This window comes from Temnothorax longispinosus, chromosome 4 (assembly GCF_030848805.1).
Source record: "Temnothorax longispinosus isolate EJ_2023e chromosome 4, Tlon_JGU_v1, whole genome shotgun sequence".
Taxonomy (NCBI): Eukaryota; Metazoa; Arthropoda; class Insecta; order Hymenoptera; family Formicidae; genus Temnothorax; species Temnothorax longispinosus.
In genome coordinates this window covers 4898223-4919751 of record NC_092361.1, presented here as the reverse complement: position 1 = coordinate 4919751, position 21529 = coordinate 4898223, and the positions used below count along the sequence as shown (strand labels likewise).

The 21529-nt window shown below is 44.1% G+C and overlaps 1 protein-coding gene across 5 annotated transcripts; it reads right to left on the bottom strand.

Moving 5' to 3' along the window:
- Positions 1 to 69: 69 nt before the first annotated feature.
- LOC139812039 (pancreatic triacylglycerol lipase) lies at positions 70 to 21491 on the bottom strand. Of its 5 annotated transcripts, none has more exons than XM_071776665.1 (10): positions 20735 to 21491; positions 6709 to 6875; positions 5843 to 5997; positions 4515 to 4634; positions 4024 to 4170; positions 3575 to 3803; positions 2704 to 3135; positions 1898 to 2024; positions 1268 to 1483; positions 70 to 1191 (listed from the first exon to the last, which is right to left on the bottom strand). In XM_071776665.1, coding segments are annotated over exons 1-10 (1698 nt in total). In that variant the 5' UTR covers positions 20737 to 21491; the 3' UTR covers positions 70 to 1088. The 5 variants fall into 5 exon arrangements, with proteins under 5 accessions (XP_071632766.1, XP_071632763.1, XP_071632764.1 ...); XM_071776662.1 differs by lacking the exon at positions 20735 to 21491 and adding an exon at positions 17475 to 17713; XM_071776663.1 differs by lacking the exon at positions 20735 to 21491 and adding an exon at positions 17475 to 17693 and having other exon boundaries at positions 2704 to 3126.
- Positions 21492 to 21529: the final 38 nt, after the last annotated feature.

The window sequence follows — 21529 nt, the reverse complement described above, 5'->3', positions numbered from 1 at the left end:
TCCACGAACACACATAAATCTCACATATATTTTATAAAAATATCCCCATTTTATTTTTGTGCAATAGTATTCATACTTATAACTAATAAACTTTATTTTACAATGCAACAATCTATACAGATATAAAAATAGCTCGGAATATTCCTATCACTAACAAGAATTGCCTTTCATTACATGTTTTGTACACTTTAGTTATAAAGACTATGAGCAAGTAGCAGTATAGTTTGTCATCTTTGAGTCACCGCATTTTGCGCATTTTTTTTTTTTTTATCCTTAAGCTATAAGAGAATATCACAACCTATCGTCATACTCGCATTGCGAAAAAACAATACGATAATCATACCGTCGTACAAAAGAAATGAACAAGTGTATCAATGTAGCCTTACATTAGCGATCACTGAAGACTCTAGCGATAATCACATCCATAAGGAATTAATTTTAACGTGTTAACCGTCTACTGTTATATACAACATGTACATAATAATTGATCAATACTAATACTGAAGAAATCGTTACCAAAAATGAAAAAAAAAGCATAGCGAGAAGTTAGACTTTTCTGTCAGAAGCACGCTCATGGCTCGTCTGATTTCGCATCTAGACATCCGTTCGCTAAGAATTTCACTTCCCGTACGAGTGCTTTCGCAATCGTCGCGTCTGAATCGCGTCATTAGGCACGATTATTAGGATCTAATCTTCGCCGACGGGACAGATCTCTAGGAACTCGATTATAGGCGTGTCGTTGAAAACGGCGAATTGCGTCAGATGGTTTTGTTCGCGAGTCCGCCGCCTCGTAGAAGCGTTAATTGGTAGCTCGTGCCGCTCGGGCCGCGTTTGAAGAGAGCGGTAGATTGGTCGCGATAAGTAGAGAAAGAAAGCCAAACACATAAAACGTCTCTGCCATCGTCGTGTGTCGTCGGCGAAAGAAATTATGAGGATTACGAGGGACCGCGATTCTCTCGTTTCATCATCATTATCATCATCGTCGTCGTCGTCCGACTTTCGAGAAGTCTCCGCCTCCGGATGGAAGAACGATGTTTTATTATTATACGACGCGCCCGAAATGCGATTTCCCGCCGCGGAACGGATTGTCAGCAATTGTCGACGAACGTGGCGGTGGATCCGCTGGCGATCTCCGCGTACTCCTGCCTGCCGGTCGAGCAGAGCTTGCTGGAGAAATCCACCTCCCGTTTTCTAAAAGCGGAACAAAGTTTCATATATATACAAAAAGACGGGGTCATTTTTCTCCGGTCGCGCTCTAGTTGCTCACCCTCTGCCCGGAAGGTCCATGGCGTCCACTCTGACGCTGTTAACGTACAGGCGATCGTTGCACCAGAAGAAGCACAGGGACCTAGGTTGCAGCACGTCCATGTCGTAGACCCAGGACAGCTCGACCCGCCTGATCTTGCCGATGTTGCCGATGGATCCGGTCGGGTGGGCCACGACCATCCGCGCGGTCGACCCGTGTTCCAGTTTCATATAACCGCTACGGGAGAAACAGCCCGTTGAAACGGCAGAAGAAAGAAAATTGAACGGGCTATCGAGCACGCGATTGAACCCCGGTCGTAAAATAATTCACGAACACGCGAGCCCGGTTTCGTATTCGTGCAACGTACGCGGACTAGTTCGGACGTGTTTCGCGCGACGACACGTTTTAACGTGTTCGGACGTGTTCCGCCCTAACGGAAAATTTTTTTAAATCGATTTTTAGATCGATGGAATTCGCTCTCGGAACATGTGCGAGAACGGGGAACGTCGCTTTTCGAGTGTTCACGTGGGCCCTATTGTTTACGATCGCGCAGCAGCCGGCCACGCGAAGCGTGAAATTATAAATAGCCGATTCTCGGACCGACGTGGACGAATGTGGACTATCGCGGCGATAACGCTCACGATTACTTGCCTGGGCGTGAGGTCCATGTTGCGTATCACGCCTTTGTCGGCGTGGAGAGTGACTTTCATGAAGCCCTGCACCCAGCTTTCCGCGGTCGGCGGTCGGGCGAGGTTGATGGTGATTCTATAATGTCTTCCTAAAAGGTAATTACGATTGGTATTAGAGAGTATTTTGAAAGAGAAAGAGAGAGAGAGAGAGAGAGTGTGCGTGTGTGTGAGAGGGAGAGAGAGATCGGGAGGAATGGCGAGAAGCGATAGGGAAAGAGAGGGAGACGTCGTTCGCTGCTTTTATCGCGGTACGCGCGCGCGGAGAAAGTCGCGTCTCTCTCGCGATAGAGAAAAGCCGCATTGCTCGGTAGATATTCTTCCTCGCATCGATAGCGAGGAATTAACGGACGCCTATACAGTTGGGTCGAATAAATCTCGATCGAAATTAACGTTCGTAGCGATAGAGAGGACTTTTATAATCGCGGCTGCTATATATTTTGCACGACACCTTTATAATGCGCCTATCTAAAAGCATGAGAGTACATTGTAATGGAAAGCTAATGGGCTCGACGATGTTCTTAAGCAGTTATTACTATTGGGAAAGTTAATAGTTACCGATTTTTTATTCTACGACGCCGAAATGACTGCTCCATCAGCATTAGCATAGTTTTACATACTGGTAGTATCGTACCGCAGATCATGTAATCAGCGCGCATTATACTAGATATCAAATATGCGAAGAATAGTACGCATTTGAAGCTGAATTTATTCCCATTAGTGTCGCTTAAAAACCTGCTCAGCTGCCTCGAATATTCAACGGACACTCACTGCAATACGGATCCTCCTTGCCGGTCATGAAGAAGAACTTCGAGCCCAGCAAGGACGAGACGTCTTGGCCCATGGCCTGGCGCTTCACCAGTGCCGGACTGGTGTCCGCGTGATAGCCCATCACGCCGCAGCTCAGGCTGTTGTTGCTCTTGCAGGAGAAGCACTCGCCCCGTAGAAAGCTCGCGTAGCTCGAGCACTCGTGCGCCACGTACTGGCACTTGGAGTTGATGCTCTCGATGAAGAGCTTGAGCGCGCGCACGTGGTTGCAGGCGACCAGGACGCGCGAGGCCTCCTCGAGGCCCTCCCGTATCAGGGTGAGCGGCAACGACGGCGTGGTGTCGCTCAGATCTGTGCAGCCGGGCTGTTCCTTGCCGTTGTTCGGGTAGAAGTCCAGGTGCCCGCAAGGCTGGCTCATTCCGTACCCTGGAAGGCCTTGCCATGTATACTACGTTAGTTTGGAGAACGTGACTCACGCGGGGAACGCGATGGCTCCATTTATCAGAGGATTTATCGGAACGACGTCTGAATATAAATAAGGATCTTGTCGCGGCGTATCAAAAACTGATAACAACTATTTTTGCTTCCGTATAGTCCAGAGTTTTCTCCTTTTTCTTTATGAGTTCTTGAGCTATGAACTTGAGTTCTGAGCTGACAAGATTTCACAGACTGATAAACCTGATTCCCTTTATAATTCTTTTCATTCGCTAAGTTGCACGTATTTTACGATGTCGCAGTTTCAGTCTCGATAGATTGTCGTCTTTTGAATCGTCCTGATCGATCGAGCCTCGCTAGTTCCTCGTTTTACGCACGGACGATCTCGATAAAAAAAAGTCTATTCGAAGCGCGGTAATGTCCATTGTGCGTCGTTTACCTAAGAAAAATATGCTCTTCCCGTCGGTGTGAATTACGTCCACCAGCCGGGCGTCCGTGTAATCCAGGCGAAGATGGCTCGGCATTCCTTGGAAGTACGGCTCCGCGGGGTCCAGACCGGTGATGCGTCCGATATTGCCGCCCAATTTCTCGCCCGCGTAGCCAGCTGTGTGAGCACCGAGGCTGTGCCCGATCAAGTGCACGTCGTTCGGGTCCAGGCCGTAATTTGTCTACATTCAACCAGAATCAATGGATAGATGTGTAAATAAAATATTTTGCTACAATCACAGAAGTAAAAAATTATTTTCACGTTACGGCGTTGATGTGAATACCGCGTGGTCACTCTTCTCTTTTTAAATATTACGCTCGTAATATTTAATTTCGGTTGTGCTGAAGATACAATATTATCTGCCGATCTGAATTGAATTATTAGCTTGGAACGTTCCTCACTTGCAAGTGCTTGATGAGATGAGCCAATTCGAGTCCAACTAGCCTCGTGTTCGCCGTCGCTTGGGTATACAGAGGTAGACTCCCGCCTGCCCAGTCGACCACGATAACGTTGTAATCACCGTGCACCAACAACTCGCTCCTCATCTCCTACGGGTATATAATTCGAGGATGAAATGATGGCAAAATAATTTTCGCGTGTTGCTTAAGAACTGCGTCTGTCATCAAGTGCAACTGTGTCACTAGGTCGCGTATATTTATTTGAAAGCACTGACGCAATGTAGCAGAAAAATATACGTTTCTTTACCAATACGTCTAGCCCGCATAATAGACGACGACGGTCGGGACGATGGAGATGCACGATGTAGGATAATCTTTGGTACATGCAATTGGCATTATGACAATTCGATTGCGAATACATAAAACAAGATTTCAATGGGAGAGTCCGGGATGATAAACGATGAGTAGGATCTATATAGAAATAATAAACTCACCTTGACCCAGTTGCTGAGTGGAGTGTCTATAAAGCCATGAATAATGAATTTGGTTTTTCGTTTAGGATTGAAGTTCGAGTTTTCGATAGACTTATCCTTGGCCACTTTTAATATTTGACCCTGGGAGAAAAAAAAGACGGGTAAATATTATTAAGCGTAAGTTCACATGTCGTAGATCAACAAAGAGTTTATTATTCGAAGAGCTCATTTAAAAACATCAGTTGATTTTAGCTCCTAAACGTGATGCATATGTCGCAGCTTTTTGCGAAATCAACCTTTTTGCAATAAGGCTATAGCCTGTTTGCAAAACGGCGGCCTTTTTGCGAAAGACAGATCGTTTCTCAGTCAGGCTGATTTTTAATTTCAAGTTTTTTTTAAATAGACTTGGAGTTAGATCAGTTTTTTTATACCTGCGGCGGAGTAAAAAAAAAATTGACGAACTGTGCGTAAACCGCCGTTTTGCAAACAGGCTACAGCCTTATTGCAAAAAGGCTGATTTCATAAAAAGGTTGCGACACACTGCACGTGTACATTTTTTTTAAATTATTATTGCTGAGGATGACAGATGCTAGTAGCAAAAATTACATTCAGAGACAGATGTGTATTTTTTTTCTGAAGGAAAAGAATATTATTAAAAATATCGCGACGTCACGGATTGTATTTGCGAATCATGAAGCAGTGCACAAAAGTATTAATTTTAATTTCACGATTCAGCGATTTTATGCGAGGCGAATGATATATACGTTTGCGTGCGCGCAGTTATGTGGTAGGCATGTGTTGATTTCACCGCGCGTTATGCCGCTGAAACCGCAGCACGATACTTCACACAAACCCGCAGCTCTCTTCCTCCTTGGATATCCATTAATTCATAAATCAGAAATCTTATCTTCACGCACGTAAGAATGGCACGCGGCGTGCGCCGTGTTAGCACCATCGTCCGTTCACCGGCACGTGCAGTTTTGTTTATAATTAATGAAACTAATTAAGATATCTATGGGCATTGAATATTTACGGCCGATCCCGCTCGCGATAGGAGGCGAGACGGAGGATACTCCGTCCGGTTGTTCTTGTCGCGGGACGGAATCCCGACGGGCTTTTAAATACAATTTCTCGATGTGCGCGCGGTTACATATATACGGAAGCGTTTACACCGTATCGGATTTACTAGCCGTGAAATTCTAGTCGCCGATGAATTTCGATCTATCTCATCCAGGTTTCACTTTCGCGTTACGCGCCAAAATGCGAAACGCGCTTTCGAGACGCTCGCCCGTGCCGTGCGACTGTCGTCGTCCGAATAGGATATTTATCCGTCGAAACGTCGAACTTACGTCCAGGGGATTCTTATGCGTGTAGAGGATGAATCTGGTATTGATGACCTCCCGCGGCAACGGGAAAACGTTGAGGGGTCGATGAATGAGGTGGTACCAGCTCCTGGTGATGTTCAGGCAGCCCAGCTCGTCGTAACAGCGCGTCTCGTTCTCGACTGAAAGAAATCGTCCCTTCATTGAGTAATTGCGATTAATTTTTATTCTATGAATCGAATATACCCTACGACGAGAAAAATTTCACAGTTGGCAAAAGATGCGCGCGTGGAAGGCAATAAATCTCAATATACATACACTACCGTTTAAAAGTTTGGAAGCACTACTTTTTTTTTAAGAAAAACAGAACTGTGCTAATGTTTCCAAAGAAAAATGTAATAAGAAACTTTGCTGTCCGTTTTAACTGTTCAACACAGTATTATTTGTTTCTAATCATTTTCCAAGGAAGGATTTCATTTAAAGAATTTTACCGAGTGAACATGCTACGCCATTGTTCTGTTATGAAGAAAGAAAAAGTTTTCATGATTTGAGTAAAATATATCTGTTATCTTCATTATTATTATATTTTACTCGAACCATGAAAACTTGTTTAAATGTCAAATTCTTTAATATTGAAATCCTTCCTTGAAAAATAAACTATTCCTTAATAGTTAAAACATCAGACAGTAAAGTTTCTCATATAACATTTTTCTTCACACATTTTTCTATTAGCACCACTGTTCTGTTTTTCTTAAAAAAAAAAAGTGCTTTCAAACTTTTGAACGGTAGAGTACATTTAATATGCGCATATTTCTAATATTGTAAAGGAGAATCGCCCCTTAACGTTACTACGGTTGGATCTTCTTTCTAATCTGTCTGTGAATGATAGTTACAAGGCAGCCAAGGTATGTTGACTTCGATCCGATCGCTGCGCGCCCACTGCCAAGGGTCCAGGATTCCGGCGGAGCAGATAACAGGAGTCAATGCGACGAGGAGCAGGACCAACGCTCCTTCGCCGTTGTCGCCGACTCCTCGTCCGTTCATGCCGCTCCTCCTCATCCTGCAAAGAAAAAAAAATATCCGGCACGGTCGATAACGATTCGCACGACGAAGACACTGGTCGCGTACTGATGCGACTCAATCGCGTCGCTGGGGTACACCTGTTCACTTTTTTTATACTCAGTCGCTAATTAAAATCAGAGTGCAATCTTCTCAAAACAAGACTATTATCAAAGAGGATTGTTTTGACAGTAAATAAAAATTAATGTACCGAAGATTATTATGAAAACGTTGCGAGCGCACTCGACCACGAACGCGTCGCGAACAAAATTGTTGAACAAACACGACGGCTGGTCTGTCGAGCCAAGCATCGGACAAATATCGCGCGTCTCAGGGGGGTTAAATCGCTACTAAATGTTCGAAAGGACGATCACCGAATCTAAAAGCGTCGAGCGCGATATTGGTGGGAGTTGAGCAGCCTTCGATCTTTTGCAATATAATGAGTTGTGTTTAGACTGTTTACAAGAAAGAGATATTCGACAAGGCTGACCGTGCGGATTTTTGCGTTCGGGTTGCTCGAAGAACCTCTTTATTCGCGAGAAAGAAACGGGAGTCTCTCGATTCGTCTCGCTTCTTAAGAATGGCTCTCTATTCGGCGACGTCTGGATGTTTGAAAATATACATAAAATTCAAGGATTTCAAAATAACGCAAATCCAACGCGTCATGTTCCTGCACAATGCATAGTTTAGCGAAGTGAGATGTAACGCGAGATAAGTCGACATTAGCAACGTTTGTGTATCTGGACAGGTCTTTGTCTCCTCGGATTGACGTCGTCATAATCACGCGATGTATATGCCGTACCATTATTTGCGCTACGATATTCGCGCCGCGTGTGATGACCATTTGTAATGACATGTTGGCGGCCGCGACAATAGAATGAGGAAGAGGAAGACGAGCCTCGGTTAACGTATTGGATATTTCGATGATATAACCGGCGTGTCTAGTATTTACGTGCATCGTTACGAGCCCCGACGTCGTTACTTTTCCGTTTTGTAATAAAGAAAGATCATTAATTGCATATTGTTGAATAATCACATCGTGCAATTGTCGATGCACGAATTGGCGAGTTTCTCGAAGAATTTTCTGCCATCAGAGTGTCGATTGGAGCTGGAACATTGATTGTTCTACTTGCAGCCTTCGTCATCTTACGCAACGAGGACGATTATGTCACTCGAGGCGCGAGTATCGTACCTCATTGAACCTTAGATTACGTCATGTGTGTGCATTGCACTTACGTGGAGAGGGTTCACGAGTGCAGGGACATCGGCAGGCTAGAAGCGGCTCCTCGCGAGGAGCGTTATCACGCGGAGTTGCCATTGATGATCGCGCTTTCACCGATCGGCGCGGCGCGGCGACCACCAGGCCACTCCGGTCATTCGCAGCGGAAAACGCGCGCATTGCACGCGCAACACTCGGCGTCACCGCGTCAACCGATTGTCAGTTAAGTGCGCTGTCTAGTAAACAGGCAGATCGCATTAAGTCGTTTGCCGGTTTGTCGGGATCAACGATGTGGTACGAGAGAGTGTTAACATTGTTCACTTGCGGAAATGCTGTCGGCTAATAGAAGAAATATCTTTATCGCAAAGAAAGAGAACTGATACGGTTTTTTTTTACGAAGTTTATACGTGAATTTGCGATCCATTCAAAGCGATCGATTTCTGCACAAAGATATAGTGTGTGTATAGGTTGATTTAGACACAGAAAAGAAAGAAGTATCAAATCAACAAATACATACTCATATATACGTATAAACAATCTATAACCTGGAAATGAGATTATATTTCTCGTTAAAGAGAAAACTTGCTTGAATGAAGTCGTTAAGAGTCGGATATTCCAACCTGTTGGCGAACTAACTAATAGTTAAGTCAAATGTCTATTTTTGTCTAATTTGAAGGAAAAGGCTATATATATGATTTAACTATTAGTTAGTTTACCAACAAGTTGGAACAACCGTCGCTTATATAGTAATGTTAAACGAAGTTCAACCAAAAGAAAAAAAGTTAAAATAAAAAGTTGAAATTCTTACAAGATTATAGATTGTTACGTATATATAGGAGTATATAAGTTTCGATTTGACACTTCTTTTTTTCTGTAATGGTCTGTAATTTTGTCTGTGTAAATAAGTTCCGCTATATAATTATTGAATCACTTCTTCTGGGGGAAAAAAAAAACCTAATATTATCCACAGTATAATCTATTCATTTTATCTATTGCAAGCAGTTAAGAGTGTATCATTTACCAATTGGTACTTGTACTATTATAACATCTTTTAAATATAGAAATTCAGTTTGTTAAGTAAAACGGAGCTTATTTACGAATCAACCCAACAAAAGGGAATTAAAATCCGATAACATCTCTTCTCTTTCTCCGTATATCGAAATTAAGACCGGAGCCTTTGATTGCCGTTCAAGGTAAATTATCCGAGTTAATTATATTTTCCGATGTGTATCGGAAAAAGGGAGAGGTGGAGAGGCGCGTTTTGGAATGTAGGGCAAAGATAATTCGAAACCTGTTGCGGAACGAATATGGGCAGCGCCGTGTGGAATGTCGCGCGGTATTTTCTGCATTCCCCAAACAAGCAGCTGCACACTCGAGCGCGCCCTGGAGCCGGAGCCCGGAGCCCTTCTCTCTTGCTGTGATCGCGTCGACAGGCTGAGTTTCAATGAGTCACGCATAACGAACACGAGAACGTGAACGTTGCTCCGCCGCGCCGTGGCGGAGCGTTTTATTATCCGCCTTTACCGCACGGAATTGTGGCAATTCCGAGGCGTATGCACGTACGCGCGTACATACCGTTTTCGAGCTGTGCGCGCGGGCCGCTCGGTCAATCGCTTACACACGGCCTATTTGCTTTTGTATCACCACTTTCCCTCAACTTCCTAGAGGCGGAATGCTCAAATGTTCGGTCGCAATCACTCTCGATCTTTCGTATCCGAACGGCTTGAGCGACATTGATGCGATAAATGCCGCGGTATCTAATAGGAGAAGCGCATGTTAACGTCAATCTCTCGTATCTTGTTGTTTCTTTATCAATTGCTCGCGTTGCACATGATGGAGATTTTAGCATATAGTAGAATCAAGGTAACGGTTGTGATGGATTTCAATCGAAGCCCCGTTCTTGTTCGTTCAAAAATTACAAATATTGTTTTCGTGCGTTTTTATTGCTTCTCTCATCACAGTACGTGCCGGTACGTGCTCTTAGCTTTCGGAAGTTGTCAGTTGTCACGAGGTGGGCCAGAAAAACCGGTCCATCTCTCTCTCTCTCTCTCGCGCTTTCTTTCTTTCTCTCAGTCGAGTCCCGCATTTCACCGTTTGCTTCAGGTATTAAATAATTATTATTTCGAAAGCGGGAGAGTCAGAGTGTATATGTAATCGCGGCGCCAGTCGTACGAGGAAAGGAGAGGCGCAACGTTGGCCTCCGTGTAATTGTGGCCCAGATTCGGCGTCCTTCCCTGCGGCAATGCTGTACCACTTCCTGTATATCCCTCGCGCGCGCGCTCTCTCTTCCACTCTTTCTCTCTCTCTTCCGCCTCCCGTGTGCCCTCATCTGTAACGCGGAGCAATTGCCCCGGCGCGATGCGTACATCTTTTTAAATATCCCCGGATTGATTCGCTTCTATATTTTCGCGACTGCGATGACGCAATTATTTTACGCTGAATTCCTCGTGGATTTTCAACGGATTGTACGTCGAAGAAATGTTGTCTTCTGCCTCGTCTGAGGTACAGATATAAATAATGACAGCATTTCTTCGTAAACGAGAATCTTCCGCGAAACTCTGGACGATTCTATCTTCTTTCTTGTCTCTTTTTTTCTCGCCGGTACATTTCCGCAGAAAACCTCTCTTACGCGGGCACGAGGTGTGACTGATTGTACAGGAAGCGCGTATCGCACGTTCTTTTTGTCGTTCCGCGAAAACGCCGCATTCTTCAGTGCGTGTCCCCGCGCACTCGCCAAGCGTATTTTTGCGACACGCGACACGCGGCATTTTCACCGCTTTTTGTGTAAATCCACAGATTTGCGTGCCGCACGAGAAGCGTGTGCGGCGTGCGAGATCTTGAACTTGAAAGGTCGAATCGCGCTTACATAATCCCGATTAGAAATAATGAGTTACCGCATCACACTTGCGATTTTTGTAAGAGCGTATAACATTGGGCATGTCCTTCATTAAACAAATTCGTATCTTATTGAACGATCTGAACAATGTTGAGAAAATTAAAAGAATCTGAATAATATTCTGGATAATAAAAAAATGTTGAAATCCTTGTACGAGGTGAAAGACCGCGCGACGGGCACATTCCTGTTCAATCTATACAGCTATTAAAGTGTAATTTACATTTCGATCTTGTTGAATATTCATCAATTAGGCATTAATCTATCACGTTTCCTTATCCAAAAATTCTAATTGACGAATTCCAGTCGAACTTCTCGATAGGCGCGAAATATCAATGACTTACAATGACTTATTCGCCTTTCAACGAAGGACACCGTTTTGAAACCGGGACGAAAGTCAAGTTAAGTTAAGTCGCATAAAGAAAGCGTGGGACGGCGTCATCGTTATCGTCATGACCTAATCCAATCTCCAAGACGCGACAGGAGAAATTCTTCTTCCGATCCTTTTGCTTACGCGCTACGTAATCGCACCTTTCGTTCTACTCTCTCTCTCTCTCTCTCTCTCTCTCTCTCGCTCCCTCGGTCCCTCGTGGTCGCTCGTATTTTTATGCGCTCTTCTCTCGCGCGTTGCGCAACACGCCGCGCGTGGCCGCAAATTCGTGCGGGGCCCCGGCATAAATTTCACTGTCTCATCGTCTCATCTCGGCTCGGCACGACTTCGCATGTTTAACTCGCGCGTCGCGTCGTCACGGCGATAACTCAAAAAAACAATTTCTACCGCCCCACTTCCGTTTGTGTGCCCGACGTAATCAAGAGGTATATCGCGTAATTCGGCGAACCAAGTTACTCGTTTTCAGCCATCACGTACGGAGAATCTTCCTTTTCTCCCCGGGAGGCTCGCAATCGCGCGGTGTGCAAATAAAGCTTCCGTGCGATTAAAAAGAAGCCGGATGAAAATCCGACGAAATCGAGGAAGGTAGTTAGTCGGCGGGAACGTGACACACGAGCATTACGCGTTTCGACAGGCTTTGCGACTTGCGCAAGAAAACCGCGGGCGATAATAATACTGTCACCTCTCTCTCCGCGGCCGTTCCAAAAGACAGACGTCTTGAAACGGATATCCAATTATTTCGCGCCGCACGGTTACAGATCTCCGCGGCTAATGGAATTATGTGAGAGCCACGTAATTGCGTCCTTGCGCGATCGAAAACCGCAAAACTTTGGGCGGCCGTTGTTTCTTCCCGCGCGTTCGGGCACTCGTGAAGAAAGGAAGAAAGGAAGACGCTTCTTGGCACGTGCGCGCGCGCGCGTCCCAGCGGAAATTGAGTTTTACGCGCGTACAAATATATATCTCCACGGTGCGCGATTTTTCGACGCTAAAAATCGACGTTATTTATCGTCGTTAAATCGGAAAGCGGTCTGGCGTACCGCGCGGTGAAACGCGCTCGCCAGTACGGAAGTACGCGTCGCACGTCCGCCGTCATTTCGGCGAGAGAGAAGTCCAGCTGTTCCTTCCTTTCTTCCTTCCTTCCTTCCTTCGTCTCCTTACGGCGACTACGCGCTTAATTGCCGCGACAGGTCGCTTTCCTCGTGCCGCGCGTAGCGAAATCTAATCTCGCAACACTTCGATGATTCGGTGTTCACGGTTGCGCGAGTTTCTTCCCTCTCGTCGTATAACGCGTGCTTCAACAGTCGCAGTGACGTTGTTAACGATAACGTTCTTGCGGCGCAATTAACGAGATTATGCGAAATCCTGACGTATGAGTCGTTCAACCCGGAATACGGGGATCCTTTCCTGACATTTACGATTATTTTTCCGCCTCGCGCGCCGATACAGCAAAGTTGTGTAGTTTAGCATTGTAGATAAGCGTAGGTGACGGAAAGAAAGAAAAAGGAAGACATCTCGTTTAAACGTTGAATCTAAGATAACATGTATTCAAGAGAATTTACATAACGGTATAACTAGTTACTAGTTACTTAATGGAAAGTTATTAATTATTGCTTGCTCGTAATATCCTTGAGTTAAATGACATTTTGTTATTTTTAACTATCATGTGTGTCGAAATTTATTATTTCAACACAAAACAGTATTATTTTAACTCCATTGGTTTAGTTCAATTGACATTGTTTTAGTTAAATTAACGGCATACTGAATTGGAGCAGTGGTGACCTACAGGAATGATTAAAAATGACTCAAATTGAATATAATTTAACACTACGAATTTAACAGTGCTGAAGAAGATAAAAATTTCCATCAAGATTTTTATTAATAGAAAACAATAGATGGAACAGTGCTAAATTATACTTAATTTGAGTCATTTTTAATCATTCCTATAGGTCGCCCCTGCTTCTACTCAATATCGTTGACATAACTAAACCAATAAAGTAAAATTAATACTGTTTTGTGTTAAAATAATAAATTTTGACACACATGGTATTTAAAAAATAACAAAACGTTATAATTAAATATTTTAATATTTAACAGTGAAGACGCGTCTTTTTATTTCCTCCGTTCTTCGAACGAGAATCGCTGCCTTCCAGATTCAGATTGTTATTCGCGAGCCGATAATTTTTGTGGTAATTATATAATGTACATATGTATCTTTTTCGGATATTTCCTTCCCGTCTTTCTTTTCCCGCGTGCTCGCGCGTCGCTTCGCGTCGCGTCGCACACTCACCGTCACGATTGATAGCTTTCCAACGATCGGCCTTTACACTGACCTACATACCTGGCGTAACACAACAGCACTCGGCTGGTGTGCACTCGCAGAATCAAAGTAGAGGCCGGCCGCCTTGCAATCACGCCGTGCACTCACGCGTATACGCATAGGGCTGAGGCTCGTTCACGCGCGTCTCTCGAGGGGTCGAGGGGTACATTACGACCTCGCGGAGATGGACGCGACGCGGACGGCACCTCGCTTGGCGGTGAAGTTTAATGCGCGCCGTTGCACAAGCCTTAAAATGAGGAACGCTCGGGACACCGGTGCAGTGGCACGGTGACGCAGCTCTCGGTTGCGAGAAAACCTCTCTACTCGGTGAAATTCTCCTCGACGCAACACGCCGCGCTTAACGCGGTAGCCGGGACGCGCGCTGAACTTTGTCACGTTATGCCACGCGTGTTACACGGAGATCTCGCGATTATCAAGTCTTTAAATGGTGATAAATAAGACGTAATCGTGAGTGACACCTCGCATCTCGTATTTAAATAATATTGTATAATAAGTATCGTACTCTTCTGGTATTTTACCTGTATTACATGGAAGATGTGTTTGTCTCTTCGGGTTTATTTTTAAACGGCAAGTTACACGTGGTCAACATTCGCGAGAAAAAATTTCGCGATATACAGGGTGTATCATAAGTCACACGCCCCATCTCTGAAGAATGAATTGACGAAGTCAAAATAAGTCGAAAATAAAGGATGACGAAATTACATTTGAGCCTTCTTTAATGAGTTACGATCAAATAATTTCTAAAGTATATATCTACTTCTAATCTAAAAATAGTACTTCTTTAGTATAACTTCTAAAATAGAAACTTTCAATAAATATTTAATTTCTTGTTATGAAAACAATTACAAACTTTTAATTCAAATAAAAATAATAATCTAAATAAAATTTTCGATTATTTTATTGTAACTTTTTAAAGAAGTCTTAAACGTAAACCCTATATATCCATCTAATTAAAACGTAATTTGAAATTCGGAATCAATTGGAAACAAAGTTAATGGAACTCGGGAGTTTTCATGATGATGTTAACGCAAATCTTGCAGGTTTCACGCCAGGAATTCGCTCCCATGTCCTGGTCTACAATAAGTGCTTTAACACTAAGCCGTAAGAAAAAACCCAGCAAACACAATGCACATGTAACATACAGGTTAGTTGTAATTTCCTACTCAACAATATAAATGCAAAAAAAGTGTGTTATATTGCATTTATATTGTTGAGTAGGAAATTACAACTAACTTGTACGTTACATGTTGCATTATTGTGTTTGCTGGGAATTGACCAATCACAGTGGAATGTGAGGAGAATACTCGACTGTGATTGGTCAATTTATTACAGCCTATAGGGCTTAAATACCCTTAAAGCAAGGTTGTAGACCAGCACTTATACCGCTCTACTTAGATAATCGTCGTGTTTTGTACTTAGTTACAGAAGAAGTCGTTACTTCACCTCGTACGGTTTCATCTGGCGCAAAGGTGTTCGCGGGAAAGATTAACTTTTTTTGCTGGTGCTTGCTCTAGCGTGTTTTTCTCTCGAACGTAATTGATTTTCGAGCGCGATTGCAACTGGCTCTTTGGTCAATGTAATACGTTCGATCGAGTTCTTTCGATGTCGACACTGGGTTTCATCAGGGCACATATTATGAAACTTTTTGGAATGGATTCTTTGTTCCGTTTTCCCTTCTAACAACATAATAGATATTTAAGAAACTATAAGGAAACTAAGCAATTCCGGTTGGAATCCATTCCGAAAGGTTCCATTATACGTTTAGGATCAGATTTTATTTTCTGTACCCGTAAAGCCAAGATTTGAAGTTTGAATTTCGTGAAGACTCCATGTAAAATCAATGATCTAAAATAATTAATCTTTTTTTTTTCTATTTTGATATTGATATTTTTAGTATTTTATTGATAATTATTTTGTGATGTCTATTTACTGACGTTTTGAAATATTAATGTTTACGCGATATATATCCAATTAAACGATATATGTATATATATATATATATATATATATTTGAAATTTTCTTTTATTGGAAAATAATATATTTCTCTAAAACAAAAAAATAATTAATTGCGAAGAGATACTCAATAAATATTATATCTCCAAACGCATTTTTTACGACCGTGAACCCAAGGTCCGTTAATAAATCTTCCGCTTTTCACGTGGAATTTTCTCTCGCAATTAAGCGTATTCGTCGCGAACGAGTTCTCGTCGACTAATTACTCTCTAATTCGAGAAGCCATCGGCGTACGCCGCGATTTCCTCCGGCGTCTTTCAACTTCTTCGATAAATCAATGCACTGCAAACGTATACCATCACAGTTTCACCTTGCGACCTGCCGTAGCGGAAATTCAATGTCGTGACATTTGCGCGCGGGATACTCGGATAACATATGCCTCGGAATAGAACTTCATTTTCCAATTTACGTTTCAACTCGCAGTTTGTCGGAAGCGTGCGGTTTCTGCGGTATCTCGTATAATAACGAATCCGTTGAACGTTCAAGACAATTACCGCTGGTATAATTAGCATAGATGAGGCACGACAAAGCCGCATTCTCACCAACTATCGCGTTTAAGACGATCGGCTAATCTCACCTAATTACTCTATCGCCCAATTAATTCGTGATTAACACGTCGGAATCGCGGAACGACGATCCCGTCAATGGGATCGTTCAACACGTATATCGCCGCGATCGACAATCGCCTTTAATCCTCTCGCTCTAACAATTCCGCTTTAACGAGGGGCCTAGCGGACGCGGAAGCGGCGGATGCGCGCTCACGAGAGATGCGCTTGGCAATCGCGGGAATGCAGGTGCAGCGCGATATATGCGGACGGACGGCGATCGCGAAAGTTGCAGCGTCGAGTTTCTATACGTAATGACTCCGCGCCATGTGCTCGCGCGAACCGCGATTTTTTCTCTCTCTCTCCGCTCAACATTTCTCCGCCTCTCTGCTCGCACCACCGCGACGATCTCGCGCGGTTATCCGCTCGCCCGTCGCCGGCGATCACGATTAAGCGCTTCAATGTCGCGTGCGCGCGTGTTCCGCTCTTCTTCTCTGTTCATCGATAGCGCGGCGAAATCGTGGGAGAGAAAGAGAGGAAGGCGAAATAACGCGGGAAGACCGCGCGTCGGCCGTACGTGAGGAGCAAATCACCGGTTGTCGAGGTGTCGCGATTAGGGGCCCGATGTGACGACAGAATAAAGAAGGGAGGCGTGTTAGGATCGGCATAGAATATAGAGGAAATGACATGAGGAAATGCATTTCGTTCTCAGGCACTGAGGGTTCTACACTCTACAATTTTGCATTAATTTATCCAACTTTACGACGTTTGCCGCAAAAATTCCTTTTTCCCGGATAATCTCCGGACAAACACCGATGCGAGAGATAATGTTCGCGCGTTTCGCGATAAAGGAAACGTTCCGATCCGCGCGCGCCAGCTCCTTTTCCGGCTGCAATTTTCTATCGGGTCCGCGCGGTACACGCGCGTGAATGATAATTTATGACGGCACCGCCGCGCCGCGTTTTCGCAGGCTCGCCGTTATAAGTGAGCCGTCGAAATACGCCGTAAGTCGAGACGTAAGTCGTTTTCACGGTTTTCAAGCCGCTTAGCTCGTGCCGACACGCAGTCCGCGCTTTTGCGCGATTTAATGGGGAAACGCGACGTTTTCTTGCGGAAGTGCCGGGCACGCCGAGGAAACGCGCGCCGCCCGTATGTATATACAATCGTCCGTACGCAATCGTTTTTTCCCGTTCGGTTTACCGTTGTTGCATAAGCGACCGCGAGTGTCCTTTGCGAGTCGCGCGATGACAGATACCGATCGGCGCGCGCGCGGAGAGATCAGCGAAAGATCGACGCTTGCGACATCGCACGCGATTTGCACTGCGTTATGCAATGCGGCACTTGCACTGGTTCTTGCACCTCGCTGCGTTTCTTGCGATAAAGCTGTAAAATCTCGCGTGGCGAACGTTTTAATTTTCTCAGCACATTTTGCGCCTGTTGCAATCGAGAAGGGAAATTCGCCGACGAAAATCACGACGTTGACTAGCGTGCATCCCGTTCTAAATTTATGTCGCTCGGTTTCGTACCTCGCATGACACGATGGAATTATCCATTTAAGTTCCGCGGCTAATGGCGAAATAGCTCCGGATAATCGACGAAATTGTAGTCATTCCGCGATGAAATGGCAAGGTCGTACGTACGTCGATTCTAATGAAACGTTTCTATATTTGAAAAGGCTGGAAACATATCTGTCTGGGAGAAGAGGCCGCGATCGTTTTCTCAGATAACGAGAGAATAATTTTCCTAAACGATCGAATGGTCGATCTCGCGCACTCGCGCACTCGTCCGTGGCATTACCGAAGCGTGTAATAATACTCGCGGCTAATACTCGTGACTGCGTTTTACACATTCGCCGCCGACTTATTTCATTGTGCTGCTGTATTCGCGGTATATTTCGAGAAACCTCCTCTCACTTTTTTCTGAAAGATCATCACACAGAAATCAAATCAAGATTTATACATATACCCGTTTATTCTAGGGCTGTTACTCTTCGACAGTTCTGAAGCTTCGAAGTTAATTTCGAACCTTCGAAAAATGTATTTATGACATAAGAGTCATAATGGCATCATTAGAAATTTTATTCGGCTTTTGTCATAATTTTACAAATGTATTCGCGGTATATTTCGAGAAACCTCCTTTCATTTTTTTCTGAAAGATCATCACACAGAAATCAAATCAAGATTTATATACATATATCCGTTTATTCTAGGGCTGTTACTCTTCGACAGTTGGACAGTTCTGAAGCTTCGAAGTTAATTTCGAACCTTCGAATAATTCGAAGTTAATTTCGAACCTTCGAAAAATGTATTTATGACATAAGAGTCATAATGGCAACATTGGAAATTTTATTCGGATTTTGTCATATAATTTTATAAATGTGTGCTTGTTGCGGTACTATTGCTATTATCTTAAATTAATAATTGTATAATTTTGATTCTTCGAATCTCCGAAGCTTCGAAGTTTGAATATCGAAGCTTTCGAAGCAAATCACCAGCTCTAGATACGCAAGAATCTATAGAATCTTGAAATGAGATATACATAGCATTAAGCGAAGAAAACTTGGTTGAATAAAGTCATTTATATAATTCAACCAAGAAAAAAAGTTGAAATTCTTATAAGAAAATTATAGATTCTTGCGTATGTACGAGTATATAAATTTTGATTTGACACTTATTTTCTTCTGGGCACGAAAACGCAGATTTGTAGGAAGAATATTTAGAATTGCTTCGCTCGCAGTAAGGACTCCACGTACGTCATTAAATAAATTTGCAAACGTCGTTAGATAACCATTATTATTTTCGTTTTGTTTACTCTGCGTCTCGATGCCTTGGACCGTGGTTCAAAGATTCTCAACGATTTTTAACTTCTATCCGTGACTTTCATCTCGCTGCTGGAGACGGAGGGCGGAATCGATCTATGCAAACTTGTCGACGCGGCGAATGTTTAACGACGGCTAATCATATCCCACGTACGCTGCAATTATTTCGTGCGGCGCGCACGACGCGCGAGCTGACTTGAACGCGAAAGAAAGGAAAAGAAAGCGGAAGTAAATGCATTCTCGCGGGGCATGTGATTAGAGACACACTCGAGCTAATCGATAATGTGCCGCGCAAGTTCGGCGATCGGGATTTCCGCACGACCTCGAACTTCCTTTTCCTTATAGGAATCGTGGCGTCGCGATCGACGTCGCTGCCGCCAATTTACACGATGCAGCGTGCAGCTCCATATAGCTTCGGGGCACGGGGCTAGATCGGTTCGGTGTGATTTGCGGTGGAAGGCCCGCGTGCAGGCGTGCACGCCTACGTTAGACGTAGGCTTGTCCGGAGAAAGTTCTCGTTACTCGCTTACAACTCTATCTATAGCTGCCGTTCTTTCCCTCGCGTCGCGCACGCACACGTTTCCGAAATCTTTCAAGCTAACGCGAGAGTGCTCTCGGAATAACGCTCGCTCTTCTCGTGAATTAACTACGACGTGGTTGGTCTCTTGCGAGTTCAGCTCTGTAGTCTGTAAATCAGTGAACCCGAAATTTTTTGAGATGCATTCTGGTATTGCGAACGATAAACAGATATCGATTGAATCGATCTCTTCTATGCCGAAATGATGATATAAATTGTTAAATTTTATTTAGAACGAAAAAAGAAAGTTTTATATGAAGTTTATAGGAATGAAGCTCGTTCTCTAGTGTTCTATATTGCAGATACAAGTCCATGCGTAAATTTTAATCTGAAAAGAATAGTTTTCCGAGGATCACCGACACGCCGACGGCGAATAAATCGTGTTGCAGCACTGCTTAAAAAACGGCGCGATTGGACATGCATCGTGATTTCGAACACGTGTTCTGAATCGGAATCGTCTTAAGAGCGACGCACTCATGCGTCGCGTAAACGGTGTTTTCCAACGCGACATGAGTGGTTAAGCGATCTAAGAAAGTGAGTTGTGACAAATGTAATAAAATAACGATATTAGGAATTAAAACGATATTTTATGTATATCTAAATTGATCCGAATGAATTGCACTTCTGATTCGCATGTATACCGGGTGACTCATATAATTACGCCATTATTTTGTCAAGGTCGTGATAGCGATGTAACTGTTCAAAATATTTTACAGCGGAAAAGAATCTGCGAATTTGTTATCTTAAAAATGAAAAACATATAATTTTGGAAAGTTTATAATATTCTTAATTATTTGTTGTTTTTTTTGCTTACTTCGATTGTTTGCAAAATTTATTGCAAGAAATAAATGTGGATATCGTTTACCGGTCGCACTAAAATTAACATTTATTGTTTTACAGTTGTAAAAATATTTTTTAATCGTGTATATGCGCGTGCCCTATTCGTCGCTTGACTTCACACGACGTTCAAGCCAATGTTTCTCTTCCAGCCCACATCAGCAGGTCGCGCGTATTCGGTTTGGATTTAAACATCAGTATACGACGAATTCGCGCGAATCAACTCACATTTTCGCAGCCGTTCTCTCATGTCACGCGTCCGTCGTCCTGTCGTCTATCGATCCATCGCAGAAATCGTCGCGTGTATCCACGTGGTCTTCGCGAGCCGCGTGCTCGAGGCTTCGCATTACCCTCGCGAGCCGCCCTGTAGAATCAGCCGTATTCGACACGGTGTGTTTCTGCCGACGACGACTCTAATGCGGGAAATCTGCCTTTGTTACCTCCGTTCCTTCGACGGCACGAGTGGCGAACGGCAAGGGGAAAATGCGTGCGAGCCGCCCGCTCGTTTTTCCGTTGGCGCACTCGGGAGAGGAACGGAACGTTGCGCGGTGAGAGGCCGGCGCTCGACTGCTCGAATGCACGGCGGATTCACAACCTGCTCCGGAATACCTGCCTGCCCACCACCCGGGTATAGACTCTACCAGGTGTCGGGGGTTCATTCGGGGGTACGTGAAGGGTCCCGTCGGATCTCGCGCGAACGTCGGGGGGGGGGGGGTCCCACGTTATTTCCTCACGTCAAAACTGAGAGAGGGAATGACGAGGGAAAATTACCAATACTAAATTACCTCGCTTATTAAAGATCAAGATGTAAAACGAGCCAATCTACGGTCAAAGACGCGGCGATAGAAAACATGAAGTGAATGCGGAACTTACGAGTGTGCCGCGCGCGGCAATGACTTTGGGATAAATGATATATTATTTCCTGTTTATGCTTTTTCAGTTCGTTAATTCCGTGTCTTTTACTTTTTGATAGCACGCTTATTTCAAGTTTGTGATAGGCATTCGAGTATGCGCCGAGGGCCA

Excerpts from the sequence above, each read along its gene's own strand:
- LOC139812039 (XM_071776662.1), bottom strand. Across the intron at positions 2,025-2,703 it reads CAAGGAGGATCCGTATTGCA|GAAGACATTATAGAATCACC; the intron begins GTGAGTGTCCGT and ends ATTACCTTTTAG. Across the intron at positions 1,484-1,897 it reads AACATGGACCTCACGCCCAG|CGGTTATATGAAACTGGAAC; the intron begins GCAAGTAATCGT and ends TTTCTCCCGTAG.